The following is a 19,399-nucleotide window of genomic DNA, read 5'->3' on the forward strand; positions in this document are numbered from 1 at the left end:
GATTTCAGCCCACCAGGCTCTTCTGTCCATGGGATTTCCCAGCAAAATTACTGAAGCAAGTTGTCATTTTTTCCTCCAGGGGATCTTCCCAGCCCAGGGACCAAACCTGCATCTTGCATCTCCTGCATTGACAGGCAGCTTCTTTACCACTCTGCCACCTTCAGTTCAGTTCAGTTGCTCAGTCATGTCCGACTCTTTGCGACCCCATGAATCGCAGCACCCCAGGCCTCCCTGTCCATCACCAACTCCTGGAGTTTACCCAAACTCATGTCCATCTAGTTGGTGATGCCATCCAGCCATCTCATCCTCTGTCGGCCCCTTCTCCTCTTGCCCTCAATCCTTCCCAGCATCAGGGTCTTTTCCAATGAGTCAAATCTTTGCATGAAGTGACCAAAGTATTGGAGTTTCAGCTTCACCATCAGTCCTTCCAATGAACACCCAGGGCTGATCTCCTTTAGGATGGACTGGTTGGATCTCCTTGCAGTCCAAGGGACTCTCAAGAATCTTCTCCAACACCACAGTTCAAAAGCATCAGTTCTTTGGTGCTTAGCTTTCTTCACAGTCCAATTCTGACATCCATACATGACTACTGGAAAAACCATAGCCTCGAATAGAGGGACCTTTGTTGGCAAAGTAATGTCTCTGCTTTTTAATATGCTATCTAGGTTGGTCATAACTTTCCTTCCAAGGAGTAAGCGTCTTTTAATTTCATGGCTGCAATCTGCAGTGATTTTGGAGCCCAAAAAGATAAAATCTGCCACTGTTTCCCCATCTATCTGCCATGAAGTGATGGGACCAGATGCCATTATCTTAGTTTTCTGAATGTTGAGCTTTAAGCCAACTTTTTCAGTCTCTTCTTTCACTTTCATCAAGAGGCCCTTTAGTTCTTCTTCACTTTCTGCCATAAGGGTGGTGACATCTGCATATCTGAGGTTATTGATATTTCTCCCGGCAATCTTGATTCCAGCTTGTGATTCTTCCAGCCCAGCGTTTCTCATGATGTACTCTGCATATAAGTTAAATAAGCAGGGTGACAATATCCAGCCTTGACGTACTCCTTTTCCTATTTGGAACCAGTGTGTTGTTCCATGTCCAGTTCCAACTGTTGCTTCCTGACCTGCATACAGGTTTTTCAGGAGGCAGGTCAGGTGGTCTGGTATTCCCATCTCTTTCAGAATTTTCCACAGTTTAATGTGATCCACACAGTCAAAGGCATTGGCATAGTCAATAAAGCAGAAATAGATGTTTTTCTGGAACTCTCTTGCTTTTTCGATGATCCAGTGGATGTTGGCAATTGATCTCTGGTTCCTCTGCCTTTTCTAAAACCAGCTTGAACATCTGGGAGCTCACGGTTCACGTATTGCTGAAGCCTGGCTTGGAAAATTTTGAGAATTACTTTATAGCGTGTGAGGTGAGTGCAATTGTGTGGTAGTTTGAGCATTCTTTGGCATTGCCTTTCTTTGGGATTGGAATGAAAACTGACCTTTTCCAGTCCCGTGGGCACTGCTGAATTTTCCAAATTTGCTGACATATTTAGTGCAGCACTTTCACAGCATCATCTTTCAGGATTTGAAATAGCTCAACTGGAATTCCATCACCTCCACTAGCTTTGTTTGTAGTGATGCTTCCTAAGGCCCCCTTGACTTCACATTCCAGGATGTCTGGCTCTAGGTGAGTGTGAGTGATCACACCATTGTGATTATCTGGGTCGAGAAGATCTTTTTTGTACAGTTCTTCTGTGTATTCTTGCCACCTCTTCTTAATATCTTCTGCTTCTGTTAGGTCCATACCATTTCTGTCCTTTATTGAGCCCATCTTTGCATGAAATGTTCCCTTGGTATCTCTAATTTTCTTGAAGAGATCTCCAGTCTTTCCCATTCTGTTGTTTTCCTCTATTTCTTTGCATTGATCGCTGAGGAAGGCTTGCTTATCTCTCCTTGCTATTCTTTGGAACTCTGCATTCAGATGGGAATATCTTTCCTTTTCTCCTTTGCTTTTCGCTTCTCTTCTTTTCACAGCAGTTTGTAAGGCCTCCTCAGACAGCCATTTTGGTTTTTTGCATTTCTTTTCCATGGGGATGGTCTTGATCCTTGTCTCCTGTACAATGTCGCAAACCTCCGTCCATAGTTCATCAGGCACTCTGTCTATCAGATCTAGTCCCTTAAATCTATTTCTCACTTCCACTGTACAATCATAAGGGATCTGCCACCTTAGCTAGAACAAAATCCTCAGCCACAGTTAGTGTAATTGGTAACTAAAAGATTGAGAGCTGTAATGGTACTTCTGGTAGCAGAATAATGTCCCCTCAAAGATGTGCAAACCCTAGATATGCTGTTCTGTCTGTGTATGTTATGTAACAAGCCAAAGGGGCATTGCAAATGGAATTAAGGTTTTCAACCTTAAAATAGGAAAATTAGCCTGGATTATTCGGATGGGACTAATGTAAATATATGGATTCTTAAAAGTGGAAGACTCAGGCAAAATAGTTGGCAAGAGAAAAGAAGAGTGGAGGAGAGTTTGGAAACATGAGAAAGACTTGACCTCTATTGTTGACTTTGAAGACAGAGGAAGGGGGCCATGAGCCAAGGAATGAAAGTTGCTTCTAGCAGTTGGGAACAACCCTCAGCTAACAGCCAGGAAGGAAATGAGGATCTTAGTCATCACTGCAAGGAACTCCCACTCTAGTACTCTTGCTTGGAAAATCCCATGGACAGAGGAGCCTGGTAGGCTGCAGTCCATCGGGTCACGAAAAGTCAGACATGACTGAGCGACTTCACTTTCACTTTTCACTTTCATGCATTAGAGAAGGAAATGGCAACCCCCTCCTGTGTTCTTGCCTGGAGAATTCCAGGGACAGGGGAGCCTGGTGGGCTGCCATCTATGGGGTTGCACAGAGTCGGACACGACTGAAGCGACTTAGCAGCAGCAGCAGCAGTAGCAAGGAACTAAATTCTACTAGCAACTGGAATGAGTAAGGAAATGTGTTTTTAACCTGGTCTAGTCCTTGATTCAGGTTTGTGAGTCTCTAAGCAGAGGTCCAAGCTCACCAAACTTCTGATGCACAGAAATAGCGAGATAATAAGCTTGGGTTATTTCAAGCTGTAAGTTTGTGGTAATTTGTTATAGTAACAAGGGAAAATGAATACAGAAATCATTAAAAGTCTCTTTTGGGGAAGTTTAAATATGACCTAGCAGATTGGCTCTCTTCTTGGAAGTTTTATGCACAACTAATGGAGAAGAGTCCTGAACAACACAGAATAGCAAATGCGTGTAACAAAATTCCCCACTCTCAAGGTCCTTAAGTCCTATGGTTTAAGAAAATTATAGTAAAACAAAATTTGATAGTGGAAGAAAAAAGAGAGCTCAAGTGAAAAACATAGCATGAAAGAGGGATAAGGAGTGTAGGCTGGGGTGGGAGGATGAGGGATAAGCCAGAGAAGAGAGCAGATCCTGCGGGGCTTTTAGGCATTGAAGAGACTTGGCTTTTCCTCAGAGTGAGATGGGAAGACTTCGGGCTATTGCATGAGGAGAACAAGAATGGAATCAGGAACACCAGTTGAGGGCCATTGCAATAATAAGGCTGGAGTTGTGGTGGCGTAGACCAGGGTGGGGGGTGGGTGGAGGGTGACATTGGAGGTTGTAAGAAGTGATAGGGTTCTGGATTCATCTGGAGGAGAGTAGAGTTCATGAGAATTTTGTCTGAGATAACTGTTAGACTCAAATAAATTACTAATTATTTGTAAAAAGGCAAACCCAGATCTTGGAGCTTATCTGTGAAGTTCAATCTTTTTCATGTGTCTTATTTTTCAACAGTAATTTGAAAAACCTAGGGTAAAAAGTTGTAGCTACAGCTATGACAGAATTTTACTAAAGGAAATTGTTCTCAATGAATTTTGATGTTTCTTACATATTCATTGCTGTGATTCATATATATTAGAATCACTAAATAGTTTTAATTTATGCAAATCAAATATTCCTAGTAATGGGCCTTTGATGAGGCTAGGTGGATGAATTTTGAGATGTTTGCATCATATGCTCATCCCATTCTAGTTTACAAAACTACCAGTTTGCTTTACATTTTGTTATAGGCAGTGACTTGAAATTTTGTATTTTGAATGCATTAACTCTCTGGTTCTAACTGCATTTTTGTTTATTTGTGTTTAATTCTTTCCTTATCAGAAGGAAACTGTTTCCCAGAATGGGATGGACTCATCTGTTGGCCTAGAGGAACGGTGGGGAAAATGTTGGCTGTCCCATGTCCTCCTTATATTTACGACTTCAATCATAAAGGTATTTAATTTTTTTGTGAAATGATTCACTTGGAATAGAAACTTCCTTTTTTAAAAATAATAGACCCTACAAGAACTGAGGAATCTCAGAGTTTTTCTTCACATCTTTATAGGAGTTGCTTTCCGACACTGTAACCCCAATGGAACATGGGATTTTATGCACAGTTTAAATAAAACATGGTCTAATTATTCAGACTGCCTTCGCTTTCTGCAACCAGATATCAACATAGGAAAGGTAATGGTATTTTTGTATTTGTGAGCCCCTAAAGGAAAACAAAATGTTTTTATGAAATTCTTGATTACCAACCATTGTACAAAAAACTCTTATATTATCTGACAGAAATATCAAGAAAGATAAAAGCAAGGTTGAAAGCTTTTCAGATACCTGGTTAAGGAAAGATCTAGGACCTGAAACATTTTGGTATTTTCTTTTGGTTAGAATTACCTGGCTATGATATAAGTATGTATACTTATGAATATGTGTCACTTATATTACATTATATTATGTGTAAAAATCCAAATAAGTATTCAGCAACATAATTCATGATTTTTTTCTTGGTTACTTATGAATAGCAACATTTTTGTCTCACTATATGTTCCTGGAGTAACTTTATATTGTAGACATGTGTTTTTCATCTCATAAGATTTGCCAGTAGGTGATTTCATTAGTATAGGAAAAATTAGAATATGTAGAGTTAAAGAGGAGCAAGGGAGTGTTTTATAGATCTTCTCACATAATACCTTAATTGTACATGTGTGTCAACTCAGAACCAGAGTTGATCAAAGTGACACAGCTTATGTGACAGTTATGACAGGGTCTAGAGCAGGGCCCTGGTCTCCATATTCTTTATCGGTGCTATTTCTGATATGGTAATCACATGTAAACTTCAGAAACTTCTAGATAGTTACTTTTAGGTTATATATGGTAGATAGATTAAAAGTCATGTTTAAATTCCTATCACTCAAACCTCATCTATAAAATGCATGATGCTATAGGGATGAGCATAAGTTCACCATAGTCATATGATGGTAGGGGTGAACATAAGTTGAAGTATAAATGATTTTATGAGGCCCCTGAGAACAGTCATAATACATAACTCTCCTAACATCAGACATTTTTCGTTATGCTTGGTGATCTTTATTGGTTGTGGGGAAGGAGGAGCAGTGGCAGGAGAATTGGTGAGTTGGAGAGCTCCTTGTTTGATTAGGCATTAATAGTCAGGACTTCTTTCCTTAATTTTTTTCTAACACAAAACCCTACCACCTTAAGAACTCTTTAGTAAGTTGCTAAAAGACTTCAGTTTTGTATTTCATTGTTGACATGCTTCTTAGATAAAATTAGTTAATGTGAGGAGATTATTGTGTATGCTACAGTGGAGCCAAAGCCAAGTTAATGTAAAACACTTTAAAATAATTTCAATTTTATTGAAATAGATAAACATTCACAATGTTTAGTGTTCTGTGTTATAAATGTGTGGATTAAATGACAAATACAAGTCTTTCATAGCTTTTAAGTGGCATTAAATTATATCATGATTTTATTTACATTGAACTCTAATGTTACAACTATTCTTTTTGACTACTCTGTATTCCAAGAATCAAAATATCTAAGGATGGTAAAATATCCAGAATATTACTATTTTATATGAACATGAATTAAAATTTAACTGAAAAATTTGACTAATTTTGTTAGCCACAAGTAATTTTATCTCCTTAATTAAAAATACAAAGTGTTTCCTGTTGTTTACAACCCTTAAGTAGTAATTTGAGAAAACTTAAGAAATGTAAAAAATCTTTTAATAAGAAAACTGGGTATCTCCTAAAGTTTTGATATGCTGTAGGGCAAAATGATATTACTTATTTATGAGATATTAATTATTGATGGTTGTAATCAGAATTTTTGTATAAGAAACAAAAGGTAAAAGTAAAAACAGTGAATTTAGAATACATGCCACATTTTTATAGGGAAAATAAGACAAAGATTTAAAAAATATCTATTGTTTTGTTCTTTAAATAACTTTCATATCATTGACTTGACAGATGAGAGAATTACTTTTAATAAAAAAAGGGAGAATGGCTTCCTCAGTGGATCAGTGGTAAAGAATCTGCCTGTAATGTGGGAGATGTGGAGAGGTAGGCTTGATCCCTAGGTCGGGAAGATCCCCTGGAGGAGAAAATGGCAACCCCACTCCAATAATCTTGTCCAGAAAACGATTTCAAAAATTAAAAGACAAAAAAGGCAGGGATTGCTTATGAGGGGCAATGAGGTTGTTAAATTCTTTAGAGTATTATATTTAAAACAGCAGCATACTGTAGAAATTACCATATATCCTTCTGTCTAGAGGCTATGTGAATTTTTGGACAACAATTTAACAATATATATTAAGACACTTCAAGAGAGTCTTGTCCTTTGATCTTATAATTTTATTTCTGAGATTCAAGCATAAAGATTTGGAATTGGGGGGAACTGAATGGAATAGTGTTCATTGAACCATTAATTATTATAGTGAATATTTTGAAGAATTTAAATTTCCAATGAAGAACTGGCTAAATCAGCTGAAATATATATTTTGTGTAAAGAATTTGTGGTCTTGGGAAATCCTTTTGTTATTCAGTTACTTAGAAGAAAATCAGATAATAAAATTGTGTATAAATTGGGGATGCAAATATTCAAAACAATGGGAAATGATGCACAGAAATAGAATGAAAAGAAATATATGAAATGCAGTGTTTCTTTTTGCTTGTATGGGAATTATGGAGTTTTTTCCCTTCTCGCTCTCTCTCTTTTTTTATTTTACACATTATCCAAATATTTTCTATAGAAGTTTAACATTTTATTAAGAGAAAATATGTCATAAATGTTTTAGAAAGGCAGTAAGAGACAGTCTTCTGCTTCCAGTCAGGATGTGAGAAGTTGCAGCATTAAGAATAAGCTGAGCAAGATGCAACATTAATAATTTGTAAAAGCCTGTCAGTGAGCTAAAGATGCCAAGAAATCTAAATGAACCTAATTGCAGAAAGAGGAAAGCCTCTTCTTATGACAGAAGAGACCTATGGCTGTATTTATCCCCATTTCTGCACTAGAAGAGGAGCAACCAGGCTATAAAAGGGGATAAAAAGAAAAGAACCATTTTTAAAAGAACTTTCATCAGATGAGGACTAGAATAAAGGCTTAGAATTCCAAGAAATGAAGCCCAGTCAGGGTGAGCTATTACCCATCAGTCAGTTCTTACCCATGAGCCTTCACTGAGTTTCTGGAGGCAGTGAGTTAAAGGCTGGGGGCAGTGTAGGTGGACGCAGGGAAACTTCCCAATATGTACGTAGGACCCTCACTGGGTGAGAGGTAGCTGTTAGCTGAAGACATTGGACAGAACAGAGGAGCTGAGAGACATCTCTTGGGGTATCTGGGACCCTCACTTAGAGCATGACTGCTGGGGGAGGGCAGGAAAGCTGAGAGAAACCCCCGAGATGACAAATCTCAGTGAGTGAAAAGCCTGACAAAACCAAGCTGAGAAAGATCTTTTCTAGGCACAAGAGGTCTTCATCTAAAATGAGGCAGTGGCTAGCTGAGAACTGGAGCAGAGCAGCATATTGGACAGACACGTTCTGAGATGCAGAAAGCCCAGGGCAGGCTAGAGAGCAAAGCGAAATTAAAAGACAAAAAAGGTAGGGCATTCTTATGAGAGGCCATGAGGTTGTTTGTTAAATTCTTTAGAGTATTATATTTAAAACAGCAGCATACTGTAGAAATTATCATATATTCTTGTATCTAAAGGATATATGAATTTTATATAGCTGATGGATGGTTCAGAAAGCAGGAGTTTCTCTGCAGCTTAGAAAACCTTCAGATGGACAAAACCCCATATAATGGCCGCTAGAGGCTGCTGGTGCTAAGATCCTATCATCTACTGAAGGAAAACTTGGGATTCTGCTCTCAAAACCTAAAACCAGGATAAACAGAATCATGGAAAGAGCAACAAACTGAGAAAAACTACAACAAACCCAATCCCAGATTAAAAACAAAGTAATCCATCCTCATTACCCAAGAAGCCTGATAGAGGAAGATGACTGCCCTTTTCAGCCTGTTAATATTGATCTCGGGGGGGCCTCTGTCTGCAATGGCTTGGGGCGGGACTTGGATTTCCAGCCAGACATGGGCTGGATTGCAGCGGCGAAGGCACCAGATCCTAGTCACTTAGACCAGTGGTCAGTGACAAGGGCCCTGGCCCTTTGGCTTTGCAGAAAAGAGTTTCCACAAAGATGGAAAGTAGTAAAGCAAGTGAAGTATTTACTAGGAGGAAAAAGAGTACAGTACATGTGGAATAGACACACAGGCAGACTCAGAGGGAGAGTCACTGAGTTGCACCTTCATGGCAGTTTAAATCACTTATATGGGGCATTTCTTCCAGGTTTCCTTTGGCCAATCATTGTGATTTGCCTGATTCACAGTCCGTATTTGGTATATCTCAGAATCCTCCCATGTGTGCACATGCATCTCTTGGCCAAGATGGATCCTACTGAAGAGGCATCTGGGTAGAACATCCCTTGACATGACTCCCCTTTGGCCTCCAAGGGGCCTTTTCTGCACATATGTGGTCCAGGAGGTCTCCCAACTTCTGGAAACGAGAACTACGTGGTCTGTGCAGGGTCCAGCCTCCTTCCTTAATTGCCCCGCTATTCTTGTCTTAGAGTTTTGGTCAATAGAAAAGGAATCTCCAATTTGCTTTACCCTGGTTGGGGAGTGCCCATCTCTCTCCTGCCTCAATATTACATGCTTCAGTCCCAACTCTTCTTTTACTTACAGTGCCCTTAATGTAATAAAAAATTATAAAGTAGGGACCCCAAATCTAGAGTAAAAACAAAGCAGAAAAAATAGATGATCCAGATGTTGTAATTTCCAGATAATGACTCATAAATATGCTAGCTGATTTAGTGAAAAAAGTGCATAAACAGATGGTAAAACTGACAGAGAAATGAAAACTTAAAAAAAAAGGAAATTCTAGAATTGAAATATTCAATTCAAAATGAAAAATTTATTTGATATGCTCAACAGAATACTGGACACAGCATGATAAAGATCAGTGAACTTGAAAAGAAGGCTACAGAAATTTTCCAAGTGAAACATTAGGATAAAAAATAAATTTAATAAACAGAACCATCTGAGACTGTGAGATAATATGTAATTGCCTAAGATATGTGAAATTAGAGGTAAGAAGAAAGGGAAAGAATAGGACAAAATAAATATTTCAGAAGGCAATGGCCAGTAATTTTATAAAGTGGGTCAAATAAATCAATCACAGGTCTCAGGTATTCAGGAAGCCCTAGGCAGATTAAATAAAAAGAAAACCATACTTTGACACATCATAGTTAAAATGCTATAAATCAAGGTAAGAAGAAAATCTTAAAAGCATTGAGAGGAAAAGGGCACATGATATTCAGGAGAACAAAAACTAAAAAGATGCTTGTCTTTTAGTTAAACAATAGAGGCCTGAATACAATGGTATGGCATTCTAAAAGTGATAATATGCATTAAGATAAAGGGAAAATAATGATATTTTTCAGACAGAAAAAAATCTGAGAGAATTCATCTTTATCAGACTTCTGCATGAGAAATGCTCAAAATAATTCTCTAGATGGGAGAGAAATATATCAGATGGAAGCAAAGATTGACAGGAAAGAATGAGGAGTACCAGAATAGGTACATATGTGGATAAAAATGACAGACCAAATAATAAGCAGAACTATATACCTATCCTTATTTATTGCTATGTTTATATCCATCTTTATATCTATAATTTAATTCATTTAAAAGTCTGCTGACTGCTTAAAGCAAACATAATAACCTCTCATTAGGGTTTATAAATTATGTAGAACAAAATCTAGATGTGTCAAAGGCTAGGGGAGCAAAATTAGGTACATAATTGTAAATATCTGTTTATATGGTGAAATAATTCAATATTATTAAATGTAGGTCTGATAAGTTCAAGATACATAACCAAGTCTCTATAGTAACTGCTAAAAGATAACACAAGTGAAATACTAATAAATACCTGATTGAGTTTCCCATCCCCCAACTCCCAATAAAAGGTAAGGAAGTAGGTACAGAGGCTCAGAGAAAAGATAGACATATAGAATGTAAATACCTATATGTTAGATCTAAACCCAGTCACAGCAATGATTGTATTTGAGGTCAGTGAACTAAACATTTCTCTTAAAAGGCAGAGATTGTTAGAATGGATAATGAAAGTATGGCTCAACTGTATGCTGTCTTTGAGAAATGTAGCCATCAAGGCAAAGAGCATTACTAAGACAGAGCAATATTTAAAATTATGAAGAATCAATTTACCAAGAGGCTGCTGCTGCTGCTAAGTCGCTTCAGTTGTGTCTGACTCTGTGTGACCCCATAGACGGCAGCCCACCAGGCTCCCCCGTCCCTGGGATTCTCCAGGCAAGAACACTGGAGTGGGTTGCCATTTCCTTCTCTGTTACCAAGAGGAAATAATCCTAAGTATACATATGTTTAGGAGCTTCAAAGGCTTCCCTGATGGCTTAGCCGGTGATAAATAATCTGCTTGCAATGCAGGAGACCCCGAGCTTGATCCCTGGGTCCAGAAGATCCTCTTGAGAAGGGAATGTCTACCCACTCCAGTATTCTTGCCTGAAGAATCCCATGGACAGAGGAGCCTGGCGGGCTACAGTCCATGGGGTTGCAAAGAGTCAGACACGACTGAGCAACTTTCACTTCGCTTTACTTCATTCACAATAACTGAAAAATTCATATTCTTTTAAAGTACTCACCAAAGTTTATCAAGATAGAACATATGCTGGGGTATAAAACAAGTTTCAATAAATCTCAAGATTAAAATCACACAGCCTATATATGTTCTCTGACCACAAAAGAACCAATAGAAAATCAACTAAAATATGTAGAGAATTCATAAATAGTTGAAAATTATGTGACCAATGGCAAACGTTTGGATAAATATGAAAGCTCAATATATATCAAAGACCGTGGGAAACAGCAAAAGCAGATGTTGAGGTAGATTTATAGCTCTCAATACTTTATTAGAAAAGAAGAAAGTTGAAAATTCAGTGATCAAATCTTCCACATTAAGTTATACAATGTAATACCTAGAGCCACCACCAAAAGCCACCACCAAAAATATACATCAAAATGGAATTCTACAAATTGTTCAAGTAATTCAGGGATGGCCAGAAAACTAAAATGCAGAAATGAAAAACATAATAGAAAATAAAAATATAAAATGGACTTAGCCTTAATATTATATCAATGTTATATTAAAAACAAGTATCTTAAGATGCCAATTAACAGAAATTAGAAAAATCTATAAGAAACATGACCCAACTTTGTATGTTATCTACAAAGTCTGAAATTCATTTCAAATATAATGATGGTTATGTACATACCATGCAGTGTGCTAAGTTACTCAGTCATGTCCGACTCTGTGACCCCATGGACTGTAGCCCTCTAGGCTCCTCTGTCCATGGGATTCTCCAGGGAAGAATACTGGAGTGGGTTGCCATGCCCTCCTCCAGGGAATCTTGCTGACCCAAGGATCGAACCTTATGTCTCCTGCATTGGCAGGCAGGTTCTCTACAGCTAGCGCCACCTGGAAAGCCCTACTTTAGCTGTATCTCTTAATTATTCTAATCATTTGCTACAAACTGTGCAGCAATAAAAAAGTACAAACTTGGTATGAGTAACAACCTGAGTGGATCTTGAGGTTATTACTCTTGAGTGAAAAAAGCCAGACTCAAAGTTCATGTTCTGTAGGATTTCATTTCTCCATTTATGAAATGACAGAATTGTAGAGATAGAAAACAGATTAAAATTTGGTGGGTGATAAGGATGGTGGAGAGAAAGAGGGTAGGTATGACTCTGAAAGGAACAGCAGGAGGAATATCTTTGTTGTGATGGAATATTTCTGTAGCTCGACTGCAGAGACATTTAAAAAATTTTTCATATGTAATAAAATGACACAGAACTGTAAACACATGAATTACACCAATGCCAAATTCCTAGTTTGGTATTTTAGTGTAATTAGATGCAAGCATTGGAGGATACTGGTGAAGGGTACATAAGACCTTTCTTACTGTCTTTTCCTACTTCTTTTGAATCTATAGTCATTTTGAAATACAAAAGAAGAAAAAGGAATGAACTGTTGATTCATGTAATAATATCGGTGAATATCATAACAGTGTCTTGACAAAAAAGAGTGTACACTACATAATTCTAAGAAGTCTAATAACAGTCAAGAAATATATGAAGTACATGAACAGATAAAGCCAATTTGTGATGACAGAAATTGGAACAGTAGTTAACCTTGGGGGTGGATGGTGGGTGGATTTTTGACTAGCTAGTGGCACAAAGAACTCAGTTTGTCAAAACCCATCAAACTGCTCTTTTAAAATCTGCACATTTTGCTTTCATAGAAACTACAGCTTGGTAGAAAAGCGAAAGAAAACTAGAAATAATATTCCAAAAGTGATATATCCTTTTGACTAGTTTTAAAGTCATCCTGCAATGTGTTTTATTTACTCCAAATATCACATTAGATAAACAATTCCAATTAGTTAAAATGAACACTGCAAAAAATCCATGAAGTGAATCTTGAAACATTGAGTTTGGTCTCACTTAAAGCAAGAAGAAATATCAATTATTTTATTATATGTTAACCCTGACTTGAATTTGGGGAGTAAAAGGAAGGCAATAAAAATAATCTATATATTATATGAATGTGGCAACACATTGCCTATCTTTTAAATGCACGCTCTTAATTTATCTCCATCAAATATGCTTTTCTTATTAAATCTTGCCCTGCAGCAAGAGTTCTTTGAACGCCTCTATGTCATGTACACTATCGGATACTCTGTCTCCTTTGCATCCCTGGCCGTGGCTATTCTCATCATTGGTTACTTCAGGTGAGTAATTCTCACTCACTTTCTCCATGAAGGGGCAGGTCTATTTCTTATTCGTCAAAGACACAGACTTCTCACAATCTGTGCCTCCAGATACTTTCCCTAAACACAAGTTTCTGAATTCAACCTCGTGTTATATTATTTGACTTTGATAAATTATTTTTGATGAAAAATTCAGGGTTATTCTTTGTTGTTTGTTTGTTTTAAGACTTAAAGCCTCAAAGCAATATGAAACCATTAAAACAGTGGGTCTGCATTGCAGTCTATTTTTGCTAAGTGATGCAAAGTATTGTCAAACGAGTTAGAAAAATTTTCACTCGTGATGTGAAGGCTTCTTTCACTTTTCCCAAATGATTTTGGTGGCGTGGGACAGAAATTCATCTTAAATAATCTCTAGATGATTCGATACCATACAGGAAGAAATAGGGGCTTGTCAGGTGGCTCAGTGGTAAAGAATCTGCCTGCCAATGCAGGAGATGTAGGTTTGATCTCTGGGTTGGGAAGGTCCCCTGGAGAAGGAAATGGCAACCCACTCTAGTATTCTAGCCTGGGAAATCCTATGGACAGAAGAGCCTGGTGGGCTACAGTCCATGGGGTCACATAAAAGCTGAACATGACTGAAGCAACTTAGCATGTATGCACACATAATATAATATTATACTGTAGTATAATATTTAACACTGCATAATCTCAATAAACATGGTATCTGACCAGGATATATTTGAAATTAATTCTCAAAAGATTATATTTTAGTTTTTGACTCCAATTGTTGCTCTTTTTGTTCAGATTTATTATATTTCTTCTTTCTGGGGGTAGTTTGAGCTCATTTATGTATTTTCTTGCTCCATTTCTAATTTTATTCAAATCTAAATACTAAATATTTTCTCTCCATAGACGACTGCATTGTACTAGGAACTATATCCACATGCATTTGTTTGTGTCTTTCATGCTGAGAGCTGCGAGCATCTTTGTCAAGGACAGAGTAGTCCATGCTCACATAGGAGTAAAGGAGCTGCGGTCCCTGATATTGCAGGATGACCTACAAAGCTCCATAGAAGTGCCTGCTGTGGACAAATCACAATATGTAAGTGTTTTCCTCATGACCCCTTACATGGCTCACCACTTGTAAAAGTAAAAGGAAAACCTACCTGCAAAACTAGAAGCTTGGGATTTAAAAACCCAGGGGATTTAGTTCCTTTATTAGAGACCCAAAGACTTGTTCCCATGTAAGATTCCACGGTACTTGATTTTGTTCTTGGATACCCTAGTGTTATTAAGTATGTAGAATTACCCAGTCATTCAGTTAATGGAAAGCATTATCACCTTGAAGCAGCATATCTGGAAATTAGGTAGAGCAGATTGATTTTCTTGATGGTGTGAATTAATGCCATAGTTATCTTTGTCCTTTTCCCTGTAATTCACTATCATCTCTGCTGATTCTAATTCTGCATTGGCTTTGTGACTTGTTTAAAATGAAGGACGAAGTGGATGTGATGGCATGCTGGTTGAAGGTAGACTTCTATGAGTGAACCTAGTCAGGATTACCTGAGCTTCTCCCAGATCGGTAGAATCACCTAGCCAATCCTTAGATTCATAAGACACATTAAATGTTTAGTGTTTTAAGCCATTTAACTTTTGGAGTATAACAAAGTCCAGAATAAAATAAATTCATGGTAGAATGATAGATGAATTTCTTCTTTATGCTTTTCTGTGCTTTCCTAAATTTCTCTGATGATCAAGTATTCTTTTTTTAATAAATTGAGGAAAAGTGATTTCTTGTTACTTCTAAAGGAAAAAAAAAATCTTATTTTAAAAATAAAATCAAGCCAGCAGTCTTAGAAATGCTGTATTTAAAGAACATTGTTCTGGCCTCTTTCAAAAGTCTTGGCTTCCCCATGTATAAAAGACATTAGATTCTAAAAAAGAAATGGAGGAACTGCTTTTTAGTGGTCTAATGTTGGAAACAGTATGATTAAGAGTTCTAATATGGTGCCATGTTGGTTTATTTGTAACAGATTGGGTGCAAGATGGCTGTTGTGATGTTTATTTACTTCTTGGCTACAAACTACTATTGGATTTTGGTGGAAGGTCTCTATCTGCATAGTCTAATCTTTGTGGCATTCTTTTCGGACGCCAAGTACCTGTGGGGCTTCACCTTGATAGGCTGGGGTAAGGCATTTCTGCCTCCTTTCCTTTTCAAGTGGATTATGGATTTCAGAGCTTTGTGTCATGCCTGTCATCAGCGTTCTTTCAGCTCTTTTCCTGAAATAATCTCTCCTGACCCTATCTTTATCTTTCCTTTCTGTTTAATTATTTATTGAGGAAAATCATTAAAATCAAGTCTATGATTCTCCCAGTGGTAACAAACTTTTCACATTTAACTTAGGGTTACTGTTCTTAGACCAGATTCTTGAGAGGATTCTTTGGGGGGAATACCTCGTTTGCCTTAGAACTGCTGTGCTCATCATATCTTATGCCAGTGTCTTGATTTAACAGTAATTCCATTCTACAAATTTTGATTTTTGAATTTCTAATCCATAATGATGCATCTTGGATTTATAATTCTAGGACATATGATGAGAATGCCAGAAAAGAATTTATAGAACTATCTTGGCTGTATTTAACAATACAAATTACCAGCTAATTATATAGACTTACCATGTCTTTTGGAAGAAAATATTTAGAATTACTTTTGGCATAACTAATTAAAAAAAAAAAGATTCAACTCACATTCCAAAATGCCTTTTCAGTCCTAGAGGTATTACTGAACCAGGCACTAACTCAATGTGATATGGAGAAAGAATGTTGTTTGTTTGTTATAGTTTAAGAGAAATTAAAACTCATATGTGGTTAAAATTAAGAAGTCTCAAGATTAACAATTGCTATTTTAATTTGTAAATGATCAGGTGGTCAGCAGAGGCAAACAATTAACTAAGTGGTTCAAGATTAAATTTGAAGGTTTCTTTTCCCTTCCAAAATAAGAAAGTTTTTTGCCTGTTTTGCTTTAACATTGTCTTAACATTTGAAAATGTAAAGTAAGGGATATTGAATTTCCTGTTAGTTAATGACCTTTAAGAAGACAAAGGGTCAATATACTGTCACCCTTTATTTATTATGAAATACTAATTGTTGTGAATAAAATTTTAGTTCTGAAAGCAGTTTGGTTTTAAGCTGTCCCTTATCTTTGACTGCTACTGCTGCTGCTAAGTCGCTTTAGTCGTGTCCGACTCTGTGCGACCCCATAGACGGCAGCCCACCAGGCTCCGCCGTCCCTGGGATTCTCCAGGCAAGAACACTGGAGTGGGTTGCCGTTTCCTTCTCCAGTGCATGAAAGGGAAAAGTGAAAGTGAAGTTGCTCAATCATGTCTGACTCTTAGCGACCCCATGGACTGTAGCCTACCAGGCTCCTCCGTCCATGGGATTTTCCAGGCAAGAGTACTGGAGTGGGGTGCCATTGCCTTCTCCGTATCTTTGACTACCAGTTACTAAAATAAAAAAAGATACATTTAATATTTGGGGGGGGGGTACTTTGGCAGTTTTCTCAACAGTTTTTGGTAGTTTGCTTTCAGATTAAAATTATGTCTGTGTACTCACATCATTAGTAGAAGTTGATAAAGTTGTTGATAGAAAATTCAACAGTGACTTTGTCTGAGTTTGATTTTATTTTTTGGCTTGCTATGACACTGGTCACACTAATAATACACTTGTTCTGTCTTTCTTTATGCATTAGTCTGACAGGCAGCCGCTCAGTCCCCTATCAACTCTTATTTGGGCTGTATAACTCAGTCTGTTACTTCATAAAGTCAGGGATTTGTCTCACTGAAACCCAGGGAGTGTTAGTGGCTCTAGCTGTGTCCAGCCCTTTGCAACCCCATGAACTGTAGCCCACCAGGCTCCTCTCGTCACGGGATTTTCAAGGCAAGAATACTGGAGTGGGTTGCCATTCCCTTCTCCAGGGGATCTTTCCCACCCAGGGATTAAACCTGAGTCTCTAGCTTGTCCTGCATTGCAGACAGATTCTTTACCATCTGAGCCACCAGGGAAGCTCTGAAACCCAGGAAACTAGTTTTCAAATCTTTCTATGAAAAAGAAAATTTAAAAAAAAAGTAGTTAGGATTCCAGTGAGCTTCTATACAAGTCTTAGTTTCTTACCTTCCTTTGCAACTTGTATTAATTTCCCCAGAAACATTTTGGCATAGGAGTGACAACTATAGTAGATAACCATCACAACTTGAAATCTTCATTTCATTGAATGGTTTCATAACATGCATGAAAGCAAGTAGGATTTACATGGAAGCTCATTTTATAAATCATACTACATGCAATATTATGCTCACTTGATTAACCACAATTTAAAACAGTAACAAGTAATCTTTTTCTGTGCTGTATATTATGTCTCTAGTACTTATTTATCTTATTACAGGAAGTTTGTACCTTTTGTTGTACTTATTACTGGAAGTTTGTACTTTTTGACTGATCCCTCTTAAATATAGAATTAAATGTAATTTTAAAATGTGCAGTTGGAGCCAAGAATAAAGTGCCTTATTTATGAGAAAATTGAGGCAGGGATAGGAAAAATTAAGGCTATGATTGGTTGAAAGAATAGAAACATAGTTATCATTAGAATTTGCTTTTGCTTCTCTGTACATCTTGTTTTGTGATAAAGATGTACAAAAACAGTCATTTTAAATATCAGTCTTCAATTTACAAAGGCAGATACGGCATATGTTCCTCTTTAGATGGTAATTTCCTGCTTTGCCAATTTATTATTAAGAACCAGCAAAATCAATGTAAATAAATGCAGCTCCACACATCATTACAGTGTGAGTAATAAAGTACTGAGTGTTTACCAACCTAGAGAATGCCTAAAGTTATAATTGGGTCTAAACAAGATTTAGACCCAAAATAATGTACAAGATAGAAAAAAAGGTTTCAATCTTGCTTCTTTATCCTTATTGAATGTGGTAATTACCCTCTGTATTAGCAGTCATTCTTAATTTTCACCTGTCAGATGAGATGCCAGAATGTATGGATTATCATATAAAAGCACTTAACTTTTGGGCTTCCCTGGTAGCTCAGCTTGTAAATAATCTGCCTGCAATGTAGGAGACCCTGGTTCAATTCCTGGGTTGGGAAGATCACCTGGAGGAGGAGGGCATGGCAACCCACTCTAGTATTCTTGCCTGGAGAATCCCCATGGGCAGAGGAGCCTGGTGGGCTACAGTCCATGGGGTCTCAAAGAGTCAGACACAGCTAAGCACAGCACAGCACATTGAGCTTCCCTGGTGGCTCAGACGGTAAAGAATCTGCCTGCAATGCAAGAGACTGGGGGTTCAATCCCTGGGGCACGAACATTCCTTGGAGAAGGGAATGGCAGTTTACTCCAGTATTCCTGCCTTGAAGAGTTCCATGGAGAGAGGAGCCTGGAGGGCTACAGTCCATGGGGTCCCAAAGAGTAGGATGTGACTGAGGGACTAACACTTTCACTTTCATTTTGACAAAAATTTCCTAAAACATAGAATTTGAGCAGATTTTTTAAAAGAGGGAGTTATATAAAAACAATAAATAAAACTACAATATAGAGTTATAAAATTAAATAGCCACATGGGCAGACTGAGGTTAAATTCAACTAGATCACTAAGAAAACCAAAGAAATTCCGTACTGTGGGATATCTCCTTATTTTAATTTTTCTGAAATTTTTCATCTACATCTATTTTTATATTCCTTTGCTTAGAAAAGATATCTGAAAAATTACAAATGTGTTTTTTAAAAGGTAAAGAATATTGTGTTAAAAGTGTTCTGAGTTAGATTAAATTTTTTTCTCTCTGTGTAAGGTGCTTCCTGTGGCCTCTCTTTCTTTCTTTTTTTTTTTTCACATGGTAATCTTTTTTTTTTTTTTTTTTAAATAAATTTATCTATTTTAGTTGGGGGCTAATTACTTTACAATATTGTAGTAGTTTTTGCCATACATTGACATGAATCAGCCATGGGTTTACATGTGTTCCCCTTCCTGGACCCCCCTCCCACCTCCCTCCCCATCCCATCCCTCTGGGTCATCCCATTGCCCCGGCCCTGAGCCCTTGTCTCATGCATCGAACATAGAATGGTGTTCTGTTTCACATATGATAATATACATGTTTCAGTGCTATTCTCCCAGAACGTCCCACCC

The 19,399-nt window shown here is 37.5% G+C and overlaps 1 protein-coding gene across 2 annotated transcripts in view; it reads left to right on the forward strand.

Annotated features, from left to right (window-relative positions):
• PTH2R (parathyroid hormone 2 receptor) overlaps positions 1–19,399 on the forward strand; it is an 85,784-nt gene that overhangs the window by 17,262 nt on the left and 49,123 nt on the right. For both annotated transcript variants that reach the window (XM_081578183.1, XM_081578182.1), the window contains 5 exons: positions 4,180–4,290; positions 4,403–4,524; positions 13,135–13,232; positions 14,124–14,313; positions 15,245–15,398. In XM_081578183.1, coding sequence (XP_081434309.1) covers positions 4,180–4,290; positions 4,403–4,524; positions 13,135–13,232; positions 14,124–14,313; positions 15,245–15,398 — 675 coding nt within the window. The remainder of the gene's footprint in view (positions 1–4,179; positions 4,291–4,402; positions 4,525–13,134; positions 13,233–14,123; positions 14,314–15,244; positions 15,399–19,399) is intronic.

The sequence above is a fragment of the Giraffa tippelskirchi genome, chromosome 3, assembly GCF_054371585.1.
Source record: "Giraffa tippelskirchi isolate mGirTip1 chromosome 3, T2T-mGirTip1v1.2.pri, whole genome shotgun sequence".
Classification (NCBI taxonomy): Eukaryota; Metazoa; Chordata; class Mammalia; order Artiodactyla; family Giraffidae; genus Giraffa; species Giraffa tippelskirchi.